The sequence below is a fragment of the Miniopterus schreibersii genome (assembly GCF_964146895.1).
Source record: "Miniopterus schreibersii genome assembly, chromosome: 18".
Classification (NCBI taxonomy): Eukaryota; Metazoa; Chordata; class Mammalia; order Chiroptera; family Miniopteridae; genus Miniopterus; species Miniopterus schreibersii.
In genome coordinates this window covers 20,060,340-20,078,342 of record NC_138121.1, presented here as the reverse complement: position 1 = coordinate 20,078,342, position 18,003 = coordinate 20,060,340, and the positions used below count along the sequence as shown (strand labels likewise).

General features: G+C 43.7%; 1 protein-coding gene across 5 annotated transcripts in view; it reads right to left on the bottom strand.

The window, feature by feature from the left end:
• CNTNAP4 (contactin associated protein family member 4) overlaps nucleotides 1-18,003 on the bottom strand; it is a 309,483-nt gene that overhangs the window by 89,374 nt on the left and 202,106 nt on the right. For 2 of the 5 annotated variants that reach the window (XM_081118181.1, XM_081118182.1), the window contains 4 exons: nucleotides 15,364-15,582; nucleotides 14,938-15,009; nucleotides 10,590-10,689; nucleotides 8,109-10,391 (listed from right to left, as the gene is read on the bottom strand). The exons of 1 other annotated variant lie outside the window; for it this stretch is intronic. In XM_081118181.1, coding sequence (XP_080974307.1) covers nucleotides 10,214-10,391; nucleotides 10,590-10,689; nucleotides 14,938-15,009; nucleotides 15,364-15,582 — 569 coding nt within the window. In that variant the 3' untranslated portion in view covers nucleotides 8,109-10,213. Of the gene's footprint in view, nucleotides 1-8,108; nucleotides 10,392-10,429; nucleotides 10,690-11,855; nucleotides 11,926-14,937; nucleotides 15,010-15,363; nucleotides 15,583-18,003 lie in introns of those variants that run through there. 2 more of the 5 variants (XR_013997521.1, XM_081118183.1) reach the window with 2 other exon arrangements.

The following is an 18,003-nucleotide window of genomic DNA, read 5'->3' as shown; positions in this document are numbered from 1 at the left end:
AGAGACAGCGTCTTCATGTGGCCCCTCCTTTCTCATGCTATTTGCAAATTAAACCTAAAACGCTGGGGAGGTGCTTAGTTGCTTCCCTGGAGCACATCGGAGTTTATTCTTCTGCAGGTTTCTACCAGTGTAGGAGGGGACACATCTTCCCATATAAACGGCAGGTCTGTTGAGTGGAAGTCCACCTTGATTACTAATAAAACGCATTTCCTGCAAATGTAGTTACGCCCCTTAAACATTTCAATAAGTAAAAGAAAATTACTGATGTACACAGCGTGCAAAATGAAACGTTAATGACCCATAAGTGTTATTGTAGGTAGACAGGTACTGAACAAGGGTGGCATTTTTCGCACTAGTGTATATACCGCGACTCATTCAAAACACATTTCAGGACCTCAAAAATAAAATGTGGGGCACTGAGTAATTCGCTTTCATTAAACTTTTCTTAATTGGATACTTTCTAAATAGGTTTATTAGTGATCACAGAGTGAATCTATAAAGCAGCTTATACAAATGTAGCACTCACCCCGTAATGGACACAGTATTCATGGTTATTACTATGGAGAGAAGTTGGGCATGTGATAGATAAGCTACATTTCGCTTAATGTTTGCTTTGAGGTATTTTATTGTTCTAAATAGGTAGTAAATGTCCATTTAAAAAGAAAAACAATAGTCAGTACGCTGCATAAAAAATAACTGGAGGACTGTCTACGTTTCTACCCGTGTTAATCAAGTCAGTGAAAGCAATCACCCTCCATCATCCCCACGCCAAAGTCACTTTCAAGTGGAGCCACGCTGACTCCTGCCTAAGCCACAGCGGGCTCGGCGCTCCCGCTCCCCGGGCCAGGCTCAGGAGAAACCCAAGCATCCGCCCCGTAATGGATTTCAAGGGAAACCATTTCCAAACCAAACAGAACTACCCTAGAAAACACAATCCACCAAACAAGCCCAACAAATTATGTAAGGTCATTGCAATATTGAAAATCCTCATTTTTTTTTTTAAATTCAAGCGCAGCACTTAACCTATTATGCTCAAACTGTGCCCCTTTTAAAAAACTAAATTCTCGCCCGGCCGGGTGTGGCTCAGTGGTTGAGCGTCGACCTAGGATCCAGGCGATCGGGGTTCGGTTCCCGGTCAGGGCACATGCCCGGGTTGCGGGCTGCAGCCGATCAATGACTCTCTCATCACTGATGTTTCTGTCTCTCTTTCTCCCTCTCCCTTCTTCTCTCTGAAATCAATAAAGATATATTTTAAAACAAACAAACAAAAAAAACCCTAAATCTCATTATAGTGAGCGCATATGTAATTGTGAGCACCTACTGGGTACATCTTACGGACACTCAACGAAAGAAAGTTTTACATCAGGTAACTGCTGATAAACTAGCTTTCGGTTCTGCGGACGGCCTGAATGATGCGGGATGGACAGGAGTAAAAGGCTGGCCGTGGCCGCACGCCGATCATAAAACACCAAGTGGCGTGGAGGCTGATGTGTGTCATTGAGGGCAGATAAGAGATCCCAGGGCGAGGTGAAGGATGAACCGTAAGCGGAGATCCAAGTTCTCAGCGCACTCGTGTGCCTTTTCTTTCGTTGCTTATTTATAAGACGGCGAAAGATCGATCTTGGCAACGCCGCCGGCTAAGGGGCTGGACTGGAAAGCGCAGCGGGTGTGGGGAAGCTTCCTCTGTTTCGCCAACAACAGAAGTTGCGTTTAGACGTCACCCGTGGCCTTCCGGTTCTGTGGAGAGAGGTAATTGTTTATCTTTGCCGCAGTCTTCCTTTCTCACGAGGTGGGTCGCCGGAAACGGACCCTCCATGTACACGGATCGAGAAAGCAACCAGCCTGGCCGGTGTGGCTCAGTGGTGAGCGCGTCGGCCTGCGAACCGGAGGGTCTCGGGTTCGATTCCCAGCCAAGGGCACGTACCTGGGCTGTGACTCGATCCCCGCCCTCGGGCAGGGCGCAGGGGGGAGGCGACCAATCTTCGTGTCTCTCCCACACTGCTTCTCTCTCTCCTGTCCCCCCCACCATTCTACTCTCTAAAAAAAAAAAAATCAATGGAAAAAATATCCTTGCTCCTCCAGTGAATATTTAAAAAAAAGCAGCCGGTTATCAGTCATTGTTCACATAACCTATGTTCACTCAACGAACTCCACCGGGTGCCTGCGACACGTCACGCACCCCGGGGGGGGCAGAGCTTCCAGCGGGAGAATCCCACCCAGCAGCAGAGACCAGGGACGGCCTTGCTGGGAACGCGCTGCTCAGAGTGATGGGAATGAGTTAGCGAGTTAATTTGAGGAAAGAATTTACTACAAAGGGTTAACAAACTCAAAAGCTAAGCCCTGGGGACGGGCGCAGGGATTATAAACAGCGCTGAACTAAGAGTATTCGCGTGGGAAAAACAGCGGCATCTCGCCTGATACGAGGCCAGGGCCAGATCGCGACGATGTTTTGATTCAACCACATATATAACTTATCACTGAAATGAAACTTTTTGTTGTTGTTGTTTAATGTTTTTATTGATTGCGGAGGGAGGGAGAGGGAGAGAGGGGCGGAAACATCGAATCGGGGACCTCTTGGTTCCTGGGTGGACGCTCAACCGCTGGGCCACACTGGCCGGGCTAACGGAAACGTCCTTGACAGTGAAGTGGGACACGTTTATACTTGATCTGGGGCAAGCAGGAAAACCACAGGGAGCACGCGGCCACCATGGCCTTCATCCTAAGAGCAAGGAGGAGCTTCTAGGGTGCGAGGCGACCTAGAGAGAGGTTCGCAGAGGGCCCGGCTAGAAGGCTGGGGGCTGCGGTCCCGACGCCGTAGATACCTTGGGGGCCACCTCCGACCGCTAGCCAGGCGACAAGAGCTTAAAGGGGGTTTGGAAAGAGAGAGGAGGCTGGATTCATGAGAGATTTGGAGGATCGGCAGCCGTCTATTGGCAATGAATCAAACGGGGAGTGTGACGAACGGGGACCCTGGTTTGATTTCAACTTTGGGCGAGGCGGGCGGCCGGGGCTGCGGGTCGACCCGTTGCTGGAACGAGGCTCAGAGCGTGAAAGGTGAGGTTAATCTCCGTGTTAACCCGGTGGCGCGGCCACAGAATGCACCGGAGGGGGAGGCGAAAATCTGCCATCCGGTACTCAGGAAGGACAGACGGATGGTCCCTACTCCAGGGCATGTCCCTGCCAAGCCCTGGAACGGTCCTGGCAGTGCTGGGGAGCTAGACTCTGTCTCTGGGGTTAAGGTTCCCGCTAAATAATATACAAGCAAGTCACTCACGCCGGGGCAGAAAGCAGTCAGCGAGGAACCGCGCTTGCCCGGGGCTGAGGCCTCCATGTTCTGGGAGCGGAAGCAGCCGTCCACCCTGGTAAGGGGCCAGACAGGACAGAAGACTGAGGCAAAGAACTCATCTTACCGGCTTACTGGTGGACACCAGGCAGCGTGAGGGCTGATACCCAGTTCAGTGCGGTTTTCCCCATTTGTAATCCGTTTCCATGATTTCCAACGGGCCTACAATTTTTTTCTTCAGCATTACAGTCCAGTCTTCCCTGCGCTTGGAGAATCAAGAGAAAAGCTCGAGCTGCAACCAGAAGATGCTGGTCATGAAATACAGGGTCAGCCTGCTGAGCTTAGACTAGACTGGTCTGGCCGCCAGGGTAACGGGGCGATGCGGGAAGCTGCGGTTGGTCGTGCTTGACACCGCTCCGCGGGGCCGCCATCGGATCTTGGGGAAGGAGGTCTACGCACTGAAGGGGTTCAACTTCCTACAGTCCTGAGAAGCTATTTTCACTTGGGCACTAAAGGGAAGGATGGCGTCCGCGGGAACCCGCTGGAGGTGGGTCTGCACTGGTTTCTGTGCCAATGGGAGCTCCTGGCACTTTCCCCACACCCACTCGGTGGAAAAGCATTCGCAGGGCCAGAAATAGTTGCATGTGCATAACTATGGTTCTTTAGAAATTTAGTATCAATTTCGTTCATACAGTATTATTAATATCTCAGAAAATAGTTCCCTCCAAATGAAAGACTTCGAGGATTGACTATTGTTTGTATTATATTTTATAGCTTAAATCCTAGAAGCTAAGCTTCGATTTCATAATAGAAGCTGGTAGAAAAGTAGAAATTGCTCAAAGATTTTTTTTAGAGGCATTTAGCACCATATCAATTTCACACATCGTGAAATTTTAACTACGGTAAGGCCAAACTGTACTACATTTCCACTAAGAAAGTCATCAGGAAAGACAAGGTATTTTCTTTCTCTCACACAAATTACAGGTAGAAAAGAGATATGTGGACAGGAATGTGACACCATTCAGAAACCATCATCAGCATTATCACTGTTATATTCTTAACATAAGGATTCTGAGTTGGAATTGGTTTGGTCAGTATTTGTTTTAATTTCTGAATTATTTTTTAACATGATAAAATGTGGTGCTTTTGTTACATATGGCTTATCTCGCCCCACAGAACTACAATCCCATTTCAGAAGATGCCATCCTACAATAATTTATCTGGTGCTACAGATTTCTACTAAGGAAACTTTACCAAATATCTAAAACAAATGAAAAAACGATCATGAAGAGTCTCAATCTCCAGGGTCATTTGCGGCCACCTTCTCTTAACATGTATTTTGGAAGAATGGGTCATTTCACTGCTCAATTAAAAAGTGAATTTGTTCTTTTAAAAAAATATATATGTTTTTATTGATTTCAGAGAGAGTGAGGGAGAGGGAGCGATAGAAACATCAATGATGAGAGAGTCACTGACCGGCTGCCGCCTGCACCCCCCGGCTGGGGATCGAGCCCGCAACCCGGGCATGTGCCCTGAGCGGGAATCGGACCGTGACCGCCTAGTTCATGGGTGGACACTCCAACCACCTGGCCTCACCGGCCGGGCGAATTTGTTCTTTTTGAGAAACACGAGTCATCATTAAGAGCTTATTTTCAATGAAAACATGAATTCATTCACAGAAACATAATTTATCAGAGTTTCTCATAAGAACAACTTGGAAGCAGAGGTGTTAGTTCAATGGGCATAAAGTCATGTCTCGTGTCCCGCACTTGGAATAAGGAAATTATTTTATTAGGAGCAAACACAAATTAGCCTTGCATGACTCAGAATTATAATAAGAACTGGCCTTGCTACTTTATGGCTCGATAAAATCGACATTAATAATTTAGTGACTTTTCAAAAAATAATGGTTAGACCTCCTAATTGTCCGAGAGGCGATGTGAAGCCACTTCAGCAAGTCGAGCGATGAGAATTTCCAACCCACAGAGGCCCTCTGACGCGCGGTAGGAAGGCCCAGCGTACCTCATGGCGTGTGCTCCTCCCACACATCCTTTGCTGAAATGTGGCTCTGTGGCTGATCATTGCAGGTGGGAAGCTATGTCTGAGGTAATTACCCCTGATTGGCAATAATAAATAGAGCTGTCGTTATACTATGGAGACAGGAAGAATATGCTGGGCATGTAGATACTCTTTTTACCAATTTTAATGGCAAATGCAAAAGTACAGTAGCTACTGCCTGAGGTCACAGTAGACAAGGGTTGAAACTCTGCAGACTGTCAGCTGGAGACATGGGCGTCTGCATGGGCTGTCGAGGGACAGGATGAGTGCCAGCTGCGGCCAAGGGACGGCCTACGGGGCAGAGTCCGCGGTTCCTTCCATCTGCTTTCCTCGTGTGAGCGTGCCCTGGAGACGAGGCCCACCGGGCTCCTGGAGGAGCGTCTGCCAGAGCTCGTGTGAAGGTGGATCCGAGCAGCTCCGGGCTGGGCCCGCAGAGGTGCTGTGCTGCGCCTCCCGGACCCCGCTTCGGGACTAAGTGATTTCCTTTCCCCAGATGCTCAGGTCTGTGCTCCCTCTTCAGGAACTGCCTGAGCTGAAAAGAGCCATCTGTCCGAGTCATGTCCACTTCGCCAGGCAGACAACATCCACTGCCTGGTTGATTCGGAGTATAAATGCCCAGACCCCTCTTGCCAACACGGGATATCCTTAAAAGGGGCCCTATCAATAGGGGGGGCCGAGCCCTTGCGATGGCACCACAGCCCAACTTCTCCATCTGCCCGTCCTGCAGCGCCCCTTCCCCCCCGCGCCGACCTCCACAGTACCCCCCAGTCAGCCTCCTCCACGATCATCTGTCTCAGGTCTGCTTCCAGGGAGCCCAGCCTCTTACAGCGTGTGAGTAAGAAACACGGAGCCCGGCCGGCGTGGCTCAGGGGTTGAGCGTCCACCTATGAATCAGGAGATCACAGATTGATTCCCAGTCAGGGCACATGCCCGGGCTGTGGGCTTGATCACCAGTTGGGGGCGTGCAGGAGGCAGCCGATCAATGACTCTCTCATCATTGATGTTTCTGTCTCTCTCCCTCTCCCTTCCTCTCTCTGAAATCAATAATAATAAAAAAAAAGATTAAAAAGAAACATGGAGAAACCTAAAAAGACACTGCTAAAAGAGCTCAAAATGATGCAGGGGGAGGGGGTGGTCATGGAGAGCTACTTTTCCTTGTAAAACTTCTTGTACTATTTGAATTCTAAAATATATCCATATATTTTAATACAGACTTAAGTATCATGTTATAAATAGTGGAAGGGACAAAAGAAAAATGATTGCATTGGAGGAGCCATTATAATTGTGGGTCAGGTTGTTTTCTATCCCAATTTATTTTCATTTGCAAGTCTTCAAAGCCAGGTTCTAGGGAACCTACTGCTCCACCCAAAGTCCAACTCTCTCACCACTTGACGTGCCCACTGTTTCATACTCTCTCCTCACTTCGTATGCTTTCCTGCAGGCACGCATGCTCTCGCTCACACGCAACTCCAGCACACGGCTGGCTTCTCAACTTTTTCTTCTTTGTTACCATCTTCCAAACTTTGGAAAAGCAGAAGACAAGCAGGACATGTTGAACATAGCCGGCAGAGTCCATCACCTGAACACACTCTGATAGGAAAGGTGTCACCTTTCGTCTATTATAAGGAACCTACTTGATGACTCAGTCAGTCAGTTCTAACTCATATTGTGCATTTCACAAAGACTACAAAAAAAGTGCTCCAGTTAAAATTCTCTCTCCTGGAGTCAAGGACAATAAACTTAATATTTTTTAAAGAAAGCCCAATCTGTGCATGCCAATGACCTATCAAATAAAGGTTTATGTTCATTTTTAAAGGATATGGAAAAGATCCAGAACTATGAGTCATTCTGGACAAAGAAGATATTAAGATCCTTCCACTAAATAATTGTCAAAGCTCCAGGTTTGGGAGGCACTAAGATCAGCAAAATGTGGAGTGAGAGGAAATTCTAGGCACAGCTTCACCACTCACAGGCTGCCGCGTGTCCCGCTGGGAGCATCACCTCGTACGTCGGCACCTCGGCCGCCTCCTCTGCAAAACCGAGCTGCCCACGCTGACTAGTGCATCGGTGCCGCCACCTGCAACGTGGGCTCTGTTCTGAGTTTCGGCTGTGGGTGAATGCCATCGCATGAAAGATGGTTTTACATAACTGACCTCTGTTTGGTTGGCTGTCCGGTTGCTTCTTGGTGTCTTTAATTTACCATCTAGAGAATCTATTCAATGTGCTTTCAAGAGCAACGCTTGGGACAAGATTGAAATGAAAAACGGAGCTGTTTCCTCAGTGGACAAGGGCTATTTCAGTGGCACTGTTTCTACAAAATTAAGATGTCATTTCCCACGGATGACCCATAGCTCCACTCTATTTGCATATTGCACATTTTAATTTAATGAGATCTGGAAAATTCAGTCTTCTCAAAAAGAGAATGTTAATTATGTGTTGTTTTCATTTGAAATCACAAATAAAGAATTTTTTAAACTTTTCTATTACAGAGGGTACACTATACAGGGAGAGGCAAAGTCAGTTTACAGTGGTTCGTATGGAAAAGAATACAATAGTTAATAAATAATAATATAAGAATCAACTGTGTTTTGTATACTCACAGCTGTAAATTTTCTTTTGCCCCACCCTCTATTTTTCCATGTAATCCTGTGCATCTATGAGCGCTCACTGGCCAAGCTCTCTGCAGAAGTAAAAGGACATCCCCCAATTTAAATCATAATAATCTTTCAATGAACAATTGCCAACAGTCAAATCATTGTTCTCTGGCAAAACTTAAAATCTAGTTTAATTTCCTTTACTTGTTACAATCAGTAAACATTTTTCTATTTTTTCTTTCATTTCTGAATCCATTTAAAAGAAAAAAAAATACATTATAAATACAGCTTTTGTTAACAATTCATAATAATCACAGGATGTACCAATAAGTTTCAAAAAACACACACACCAGCAAAGAAGGCATACATCTACACATCTTTTTACTGTTTTGAAAAGGAAAAAAATCCAGTATAATTTCCTCATTTTAACCTTTTATACAATGTCTCTTAAAATATAGTGTGCATTTTAATTCAAAACTGCACTTTATTAAGAAAAAAGAAGGAACAAAGATTACAAATCAGGAAATGAAAGTCGTGGCACATGATGTATTGGTGCATTTTGATGCCATGATGTTGCCGTTTCTAGCGGCGCAGGCCACGGAGTACCATGCGGCTTCCCCATCTGTAAACCTGTCTACACCCCAGCTCCCAGCCAGGTTAATGCTGCTACTAAATAACAGAAACATCTGTAAAAGGTTCGGGCCTGTTATGATGTTCACGTTCAACTCTGCACCACCTAAAAACTATCATTTCTGTGTTCAAGCCTTCACTAGCCACAACCACGCGTCTTTCAATTAAAAAATAACAAGTGTGCCATTTGTCAACGCAGGTCCTTCATGAACTACTACGTTAATTCATATTCTTAAGAGTTAGTCAGGCATTTACAGAAACATCAAAACGGATACAGTGCTATGAGAAAGACAGGCAGGTTCTGTAAGGAGAGTTAAGGAGGAAAGAAAGATGCCTAATTGGCATTTCCAAATTATTCTGGTGTGGACAAACTAAGGAATCCAATTTTTCCTTAATAAGCATCTGGAAAGTGTGATTATCAATAGCACAGTGCCTTTATTATTTAATCAGCTTGTGGAATTCAAAGATAGCTCCATGCAAATATCTGGTTTACATGGCCTCAAAATTAATTATTGTATCAGTTTCATAAGGTTATTGATAATTCTTTAATCTTCTGGTATATATATATCCTCTAATCAGAATGTATTAGTTAGTAGGTTATACTGACTTTTGGGACTTTTTGATAAATGTACCCCATTGTCGTAAGTGTACCCCATCATCATAAATGAGAAGTGACTAGAGAGACATATTTAATATATATCATATGTCATCACCCTTCCGAATGAGCAGTCTTTAATCATACTACCGGTTTTGCAGAAAGGGAGCAAGGTTTCTGCTTATATTCCAAAAAGTGTGCCCCGGTGGTCAGTGCACAGCAAAATGTATGCCTGAAAGGTCTATATTTTAGAATGGGGGATGGAGATCTACGCTTTAAAGTGTCTCTTTTTTTCCTAATGCATAAGACCATGCTCCATGGAATATAGCGAAAGGAGATCCAAGAGGAGTTGCTGATAAACTTTAGAAAAACAGTATAAACCTACAAAGAAAACAGACATAGCATTTGGGGGAGATAGTCTCAGCAGCACATTTCATTCGAGATATTAAAGTTGTAAATAAAAATAATATTTTGCAGTGTTAAGAATTGTCTTTATATCAACAAGTTTAGTTGCAAACATTTCACAATCCTTGGGAAACTGGCATTACCCAAGGCCTTAACGGCTGCCACCACCAAACAAGAATAGCAAATTAAACAGAAAAAAAGTTTAAAGGCCAGACATCAGACTGACGACCAATGCACTCTCTGTGCCTTGTTACATACGAATTCTAGGTTCAGCGCTGGATTCTGACACTCACAACCTCATGTATCCGAAATCAAGAACAGTCGAATAAGAAAAGAGCAATAGAAACAAACCAGTGACAAAACATCTTTCAAGACTACTGATAGATTGTATTGAATGTGATACAGAGAAAGGCAAAGGGGTTTGTGTAAATGCTTTTGGCCACTCAAGATGCAAACATCAGCCAAACGGGAGCTTAGAAGCATTTCCAGGCCTACGAGTAACACCAGGGGAGCACTAGAGCAAACACGGCAAATGTTCTCAACCAGGCAAGGCCTTCACAGTCCAGCTTCGACATTTACCTCTAACGAAACGTACGCGTCACGTTCACGTGGCTGAGACCAGGGCCACAGTGTTAATAACCGTGGTCATCAAGCCAGTTGGGTGAACTTCTGTTTTCGGTCACATCGGCACAGCTGGAAGTTAACAGCAATATCTGATTCCTTGTCATAGAGGGTGACGGCTATGAGGAACGTGTCACTGGCTGAGGCCTCCTGGAGCCATCTCGAGTCTGGACTTGGCGAGACGGCAGAGCTGCAAATCCATCGCCTGTACGTTCAATGCAAGAACATTTTTTTTTTTTTTTTGTCCACTCAGAGCCCCTGGCTGTTAAATCGCACTGCCTTAATTGCAAATTACATCACGGCTGCCAATCAGAAGAAGTACTCCTTCTGATTTTCGCTGGCTGCATTTTGTCTATTAAGCTCGCTTTTCAGCACAGCCTCAGCACTGTCTACATTCTCTGACCTTTTTGCCTCATTTCTCTTGTATAACCTTTTCTGCTGGTAAATGCGAACAGCTATGGCAGTGATACACAGCAAGATAAAGATCACAACAGCTATCAGACCTGCCGAGAAAAGAAACACAAAGTCAGAATTTCCGCCTGAACAGGAACGGTGTTGACTTCATTGTTTCAGAAGTCAGAGTAAAATTATTTTCTACTTAAATCAGGCATCCAATTTCATAAATTGGAAACATCAAAATTTCAGGTATTTCTGGATCAAGCGGTATCATAAAATATTGAGATTACTTCTAAGCTATAACCTTGAATGTATATTGTATTGGATTTGATTTTGATTGTATATTGTATTGGATTTATTTAGTGCATTTGTATTTAACATAAGAAGGTCTCTAAAACCAGGTGGTCACTTCATACCAACACACAGGCCAGTTTTAATTATTTTGAAATTATAGAATAGTAGTAGCATCACAAAATGATTAAATTTGTTTTCATACTTAAATAGGTAAACATTTTAATGAAGCTGATTTTCAATAATTTGTCATATGCTGAACAGCAGAAACAGGCTACATACAGGAATAATTCTGACTAATGAAATATACTGGTAACCATATATAGGTATATTTAGATGATTTCTATGTGAGGAATAATGATTTTTGAAATTCTGGCTGTAAATAAAAAGTTTACACACGATTGTTAGCTATACCAGCGGTGACCAACCCTGCATTACATCAGGTCAGTAGTCTTCCAAGTGCGACCTGTGAATGGGTGTGGTCCCTGAGACACTTTGAGGGGGTTCAAGGGGTCAAGACTACTTTAATAATAATTCTAAGATGGCTCTTTCACTGCACTGACATACCCACTGGTAACGCAAAGCAAGGTTGGGAAAATTCCTGTTTCTCTAGTATGAATTCAGACAAGGCTACCAAAGGCAAGAGTGGTCCCTGGATTCATAAAGCAGAAGGCCTGCACGGCCAGGCAATCACAGGGAAACAAACAACAGGAAAAACATTCATTTAAGGGGGTCTCTGATGAGGCACTAAAAATTACTCATTTTATTATTAAGTCCTGACCTTTGGCTGTAAGTCTTTTTAACATTTTGGGTGACACAAATGAAGATTTTTTTCATAAAGTGCTTCTGGTGTACCCCGAAGTATGAAGGTTGTCTCCACGGACGTGCTCCTGTGAACATGTGAGATGTGAGCTGTACTAGTTGCTTTTTGCTTCATGGAACGCCATTTTTATCGAAAGAATGAAAGACAAACTATGGTTGTTTTCACTTGAAAATTTGGCCGATATTTTCTCCAAAACTACGGAAGTCTCATTTTAGAATGAAGTCTGTCCCTGCAAGAATGACAGGGTGCAGGGGTGGGCAAAGGTGGGTTTACAGCTGTGAGCACACGAAACAGTTTACTCTCATAGTATCACTTATTTGTACTTCCCATACAAACAACTATAAACCTACTTTTCTCCACCCCTCTAGCATGTTGCCAAGGAGAAAGTGAAGCTTTCCTATGAAAGACAGAATTTGGGAAACTACTGTCTGTCACCATGAGTTTGAGAGTTTCCTAATGCTTAGACTTTCCCAAAGAGATCAGTAGAGTTATTAACTAATGTTGTTTTTGTTTGTTTTTTCAGGTAAAGATAGGTACATTGAAAACAGCAGCGTCTTCATTATAGTTTAAGTGTAGACAACTCTAACAGAATCCAACCAAGCCAAGCCTATGGAGGGCTTCATCGGTCACAGAGGATTCCTGAGCACATGCTTTCAGGGGCAGATTTGCTACAGCTAATCATAATGTTGCCAATGGATACGTCGGTTTTTGTCTAGGTCAGTCTTATCTGAGACGGAGAGCAATACAGGTAAATCTAATATAAATGTGGTGAGCAGATTTTGTACTTCAAATCCGAAGAATTTATTAATGGATATGGTTATTTTTTGTTATTACTAGCCATACTGATAAATAATCATTCTAACCAGAATATCCATTTTTGTTATATTTTGCCTCTCATCTTAGAAAAGCAATCAGTTGAATTGCTATAAATATCTCCATTGTCTGGTTATAGGCCTCTTGTTTAAAGAAAAATGTTTTGCGCAATGCCAACGTGAAAAACTGATAGAGCTGTTACAGAGAGCAGGCTCTGCAATTATAAAATAAACATCAGCATCCCACTGGCCCAGGGAGGACATCCAGGCAGTCAAAATCGTGGCTGGGCTCTGGAGCTAGTTTCTCCAGGTATGTGATTTATGTCCTTTAATTTGGAGAAGATGTTTTATCAGGATTTGTTGTGTCCCCTTGATTTAACCTGCTATATAAACAAAACAAAAGATGTTCTAAATAAAATATGGCCAACTGCTGCACTCTATGACACTGTTATCTGAAACTCTGCGTGAATGTGTTTTCATGAGGAAATTATGTAGCTTTCTCTCTCTAAATCTGACCATCCATGTCTGTGTAGCCTGGCCAGAAACCCTCTACAGTATCTGGGTCACCAGTTTTTAAATGTCTTATTAAATCCATTCCCACCTTATATTACTCAGTGTTTGTAACCGAAGAAAAGATCATCTGAAATATAGAACACTGGGGGATTATCCAAGTTGGAAAAATCCTTAAATGAATTAATTACTGTTCCACTGTGGGTGCAATTTATGAGTAAACTAGACAACGGGAGACTTCTACCACAATGCTCCGAAATGCACTAGAGGGTGATATTCTGATTGAGCAGTTAAGCTGCACATGGTCCCAGACAAGGCCTCTGAGCTCGAATGGCCACGGCCAGCTGCTCTGCTCTCGCGCTCAGACCCTGCAATGATCAGGAGCAGACACCAGATCCGTGGACCTGGCAAGTCCCTGAGCTGCAGACCTTCCATATTGTCCTTCATCTGCATCAAGTGAGAGTTTCACAGGCTGCCTGTAACTTGTTTCATTCTAAAATAACACAGGATGACTTCACACACCTCTCCTTACTCTGTCAATCTGGCCAACGATCTGTGCCCAGAGCGACAATATTCAACAATACTCTAAAGAGTAAATATTCTGTTCCAACATCAGCTTGACTATACAACCACTCTCTATTTATATTTCTCCCTGTATCTATATCTCCCTGTATCTATACTCGTTAAATGTACGCAAGTACCATTATGAGACTGAGACAATTTGTTTGACTAGAAACCCTGTTTTAAAATGTTGAGATTGAAACGCTGTAGCTCTAAATGAGTTTTTGCCATATAATGCATTACTAATATATTACTGTATTTATTTTAGAGATGCAGTTATTAACAACTCTTCTAATATGGTTTTTGTTTTTTGCTTCTTACATGACTAATTGGGGATCCTATTTTAGGAATCTTTAATTTATACACTATGAATCTGGTGAAAGAAAAGCAACGGGAAATAGCAATGTGGCTGGTAATATCCTTACAAAGACCTGACCAATACTATACCATCTAAATAAAATCCTAATTACTTAAAGGAAGTTGATGCCTAGGTGAGTAAGGGTATAAAAAAAATAAAACCAAGTCCACAGAAGTTACCCAAGTGTGTGAATAATCACATTACCTGGCAATGTAATGAAATAATTGGTTACTTTTTATGTTCAGATCATGTGCAGAGCGTGGAGAAAAGGCGGGCCACTGAACATTTAATAATCTGATTAATAACACTCTTAAAATTATTAACCTGGAAGAAACAAGTTTACTTCTGGAATTAGCATTGAATAAATTATGCCTCAGAGAATATACTGCTTCATTGCCAGGAAGATATACAGTACTTTAAAATGCTTTTTGTTAATTCTGCAATTTAAAATAATTAGGAATGATTTTTATTCCATTTACCTAATATTTGATATAAATGCAACTAAAGTATAACATTTATGGATGGTAGCATCTAAACCACGGAAATGTCTGTTCTGTTCATCATTAAGGCAGCATAAAATACATGCTTCTGATGTTAACCTCCGGTTTCCCCAACTTTTTACATAAACCCTTGCAGAAGCAGTGACATGTCCAAGAAGCCATCAAAAAGGATATTTCCTCAAATATACTCAGAATTACCTAGGGGGTGTAGTGGCCATTTTCCGGGTAAATTATATTCCTTATTACACAGTTTAGCAACTATTCTTTACGTGTGGTGCTTCAGTAAAATGGTCAATTATTTACACTGAAAGTCTCCAAGGAAGCTGGGAATCTAGGAATACTCTGTAAGACCATCCGGTACAATGGTAAGCCAGCCCCGTGGACCTCAGGACTCAGTGCCTGGCACTGGGGATTGTTCAGAAAGTTTCCATAATGCTCAATATTCAGCATTACTAGAAGTCATAAGGACCAAAGAAGAGCTCATCCGTGCTCTCTATTACCTCCAATTACTGCAGAGTCACTTTTGATAGCATTAGCTAGGGGTTCTCTGTCGTCTCTTGTTCCAGAATGATCTGCAGTTAAAGGGGGGGGAAAAAAAAGCCAAAAAAAAAAAAAAAAAAAAACCACCAAAAAAAGGAGGGGTGATATAGACAAAAGGAGAAATTTTGAAAATGTCATAAACGTTTTAAATCAGAACAGAATGTAGGTCAATGTGGGATCTCTGTTATTTTAAGCTTAAGAAATGTCAACCGCAATGTGTCACATGCATGGGAAAGTGAGAATCTAGAAGGAAATGGGAAAGGGACCTGAAAGTTAAACGAAAGCAATCTTAAGGAGCCATCTGGAGAAGGGAGCGTCACGGCCACATGGGGAGCCCGCAAGGCCGCGGGCAAGCTGCGCCGAGGCGGGGGGCAGACAGGTGCTACCTGCGAACGAGTGCGTCCTCTCCCGGGAGGCGGCGTCGCTGCCCGCCGGGGCCACACAGCTCGACTCCGCCACGTGTCCCGAGACGGCGACGAGGGCCGGGCGGCGGGGGTGCAGAGCCGCCTTCAGGGGCGCCACGTGGCCGAGCTGCACCGCCGACAGGCAGCCGAGGAAGCCCTGCGCGGCCGCCAGCGCCGTGGCCTGGTCCACATCGCCGAGCTCTGCAAGACAGGGGCGCGGCCAGGGCGCGAGAGCCCGGGACGCCCGGTCAGGGCCGCACGCGCGTGGTCGCCCGCACACGCACACCGCTCATCCCTGTCTGTCTCTGAAAAAGTCAGATGCATCAGTCTTTCCACAATAACTGGAGAGCCTTTCCAGGCTCATGAAGGCAGGTTTTACATGTGGCTAATTAACTATAAAGGACAAACTCTCTGGAAATGATGAAAGCCTCCCTAAGGACGGGTCAGGATACGGACAGAGGAGGGTTCGTGATGACGCTCTCACGTAGTCGAGGTCATACCCCCCAATTTTTAGGGGCTCTCCCTAGTTACGTACAGCAGTGAAAAGGCCTATCTCACTGCCTTTCTCCCTGTTTCACTGACTCTCACTCAGAAATATCTGTGTGCTCCCCCAATTTAATGAGGTGAGTTAATACAGGACTATTGTGGAACAGAGATTGGCTTGAATGCGGAGTATTAATTCATAATTTTACAGTGAAGGATGTATTTATGTTTTATGCTTGAAGAGCATGAAATCGACACAAGTGGGGCTAACTGCAGAGTTTTAGAGTTCAAAGGTTATCAGGTTATCCACCTACCAACTACGCTCACAAAATAACATGACTGCTCTCCCCTGCTCTGCACATACGCAGACACGGGCCACATCTGCATTTCGGTCTCTCTTTTTACAAAATAATATAATAGACGTTAGGTATTTATCAAGTGCTCTCAGGGATTTGCGTGTTGTGTGTAAACCTTGCAGTCGCCATGCGCGTCTTACTCCAGGCCACAGGCCAGACACTTGGGTTGGGAACTTCAGGGGTTTGCCTGAGGTCATCCAGTTGGCGTCACGCACTGGACTCCAGCTCCAACCACGAGCTGCTTTTATCCATGAACCCTTCCTCACTGACAGAGTCTTTCCTTTGCTCGGCTCCCATCTTCTGCAGTGCCCTTTATTTATTTTACTATCATTATTTTTCGGCTCAAGAGCAGCTGTTCTTGAAGTAACTGGGCAACTCGGCCCTGATGGAAGCCGTCCTGTCATATCAAGGTGTCTGAAGGACAGTTCCTTTTCCTCCCGTCTCATTCACATTTTACCGCTAATAATAAAAACACTGATGAAACGTTTAGTATCAGGAGAATCGTTCGCTATAGAAAGAAACCGGAACATTAGAGATGACATCCCTCTCCTGTTGTGGGGGCGGCTATGGTATTCACCCCCAGTCACTAACTCCAGAGGCCGCGTGCTCACCACCAGGCCACCCTGCCTCGCAGCGCTGGGCCGTTACCACTCCGCTGCTCACAGGCGGGACTGGGAGCTCCGCGAGCGAACAGGGGACCCTCCGCACCCAGACCCACGCTGTTCCATAGCAGGCATTGCACTCATGTGTATGAAGCAAAAGCTAACTTAGCCCACCACCTGGCAGTCACTCGTTTGAACAGATATACATTCAAATGTATATATTTTTAGAAAGACAGCATTCTTGCCTAGAAGTTGTTGTTTTTTTAATTTTTTTTTTTTTTTTTTTACTTTAACAAGAAATGAAAAGGAAATACCTTAATACAATATAACCAGAACAGTGTTTTTCTCATTTCTTCTAAAAGGTTAAAATCTTGAATCAAATTTCTACAGACCTTTAAAAAAATCTTACCTGGTGAACAAAAAAAAATAAAATAAAAAAGAAATGATTCATTCCTCTGACAAAATCTGATATGAAGGGACTTTTAAAAATGATACCTTCAAATTGAAAACATTTTACCTATTATAAATTACTGTATAAAAATTTTAAACTATAAAAGTTAAAATGGACAGTTAGTCGATTAATATTTCTTGGTTAAAAGCTAAAGACACAGAAAACAAATTTCCTGCAATTCAAGCATCTTGCATTCCAGTAGGGGAGAAAGAAAATATAGAAAAAAGGAACTAATGAAAATTTTAAAGAGTGATAATGCTATGAAGAAATAAATTAGAAACTGTGATGGGATGGATCTGAGACAGAACTTTATCTTTTTGGTTAATGAGGTGATTTTTTCTGTCTATTTTAAGGACGCGTCTTTTCACAGCCCTGGTTTCTCAGTAGTCTGTACCTATTACTCCAGCAGCTTCTGGCTCTTTTAATTCTTTCTCAAAATTTGCAAGCTTCCTTGTGATTTAGGAATTTCTATCAGATTGTTCCTAGGTGTGGTCTCCCCTCATCGATTCTGCATAGATCTTGGTGGGCCCTTTAAATCTGCGGACACGAGGTTTCTCTTTAACCTGGAAAGTTTCACAGACGGTGCCTTCAAGCTGTTTCACCTCAGCCGGTCATCCTGCTGGACTGCCGATCACTCACATCGGGGCTCCTCTGCATGCCCTCTAAGCTATTTTACTTTGTCTCCTGATGTCTATCTTTGAGGACTTGTTTTTGTGGTGGTCGAAAGTTT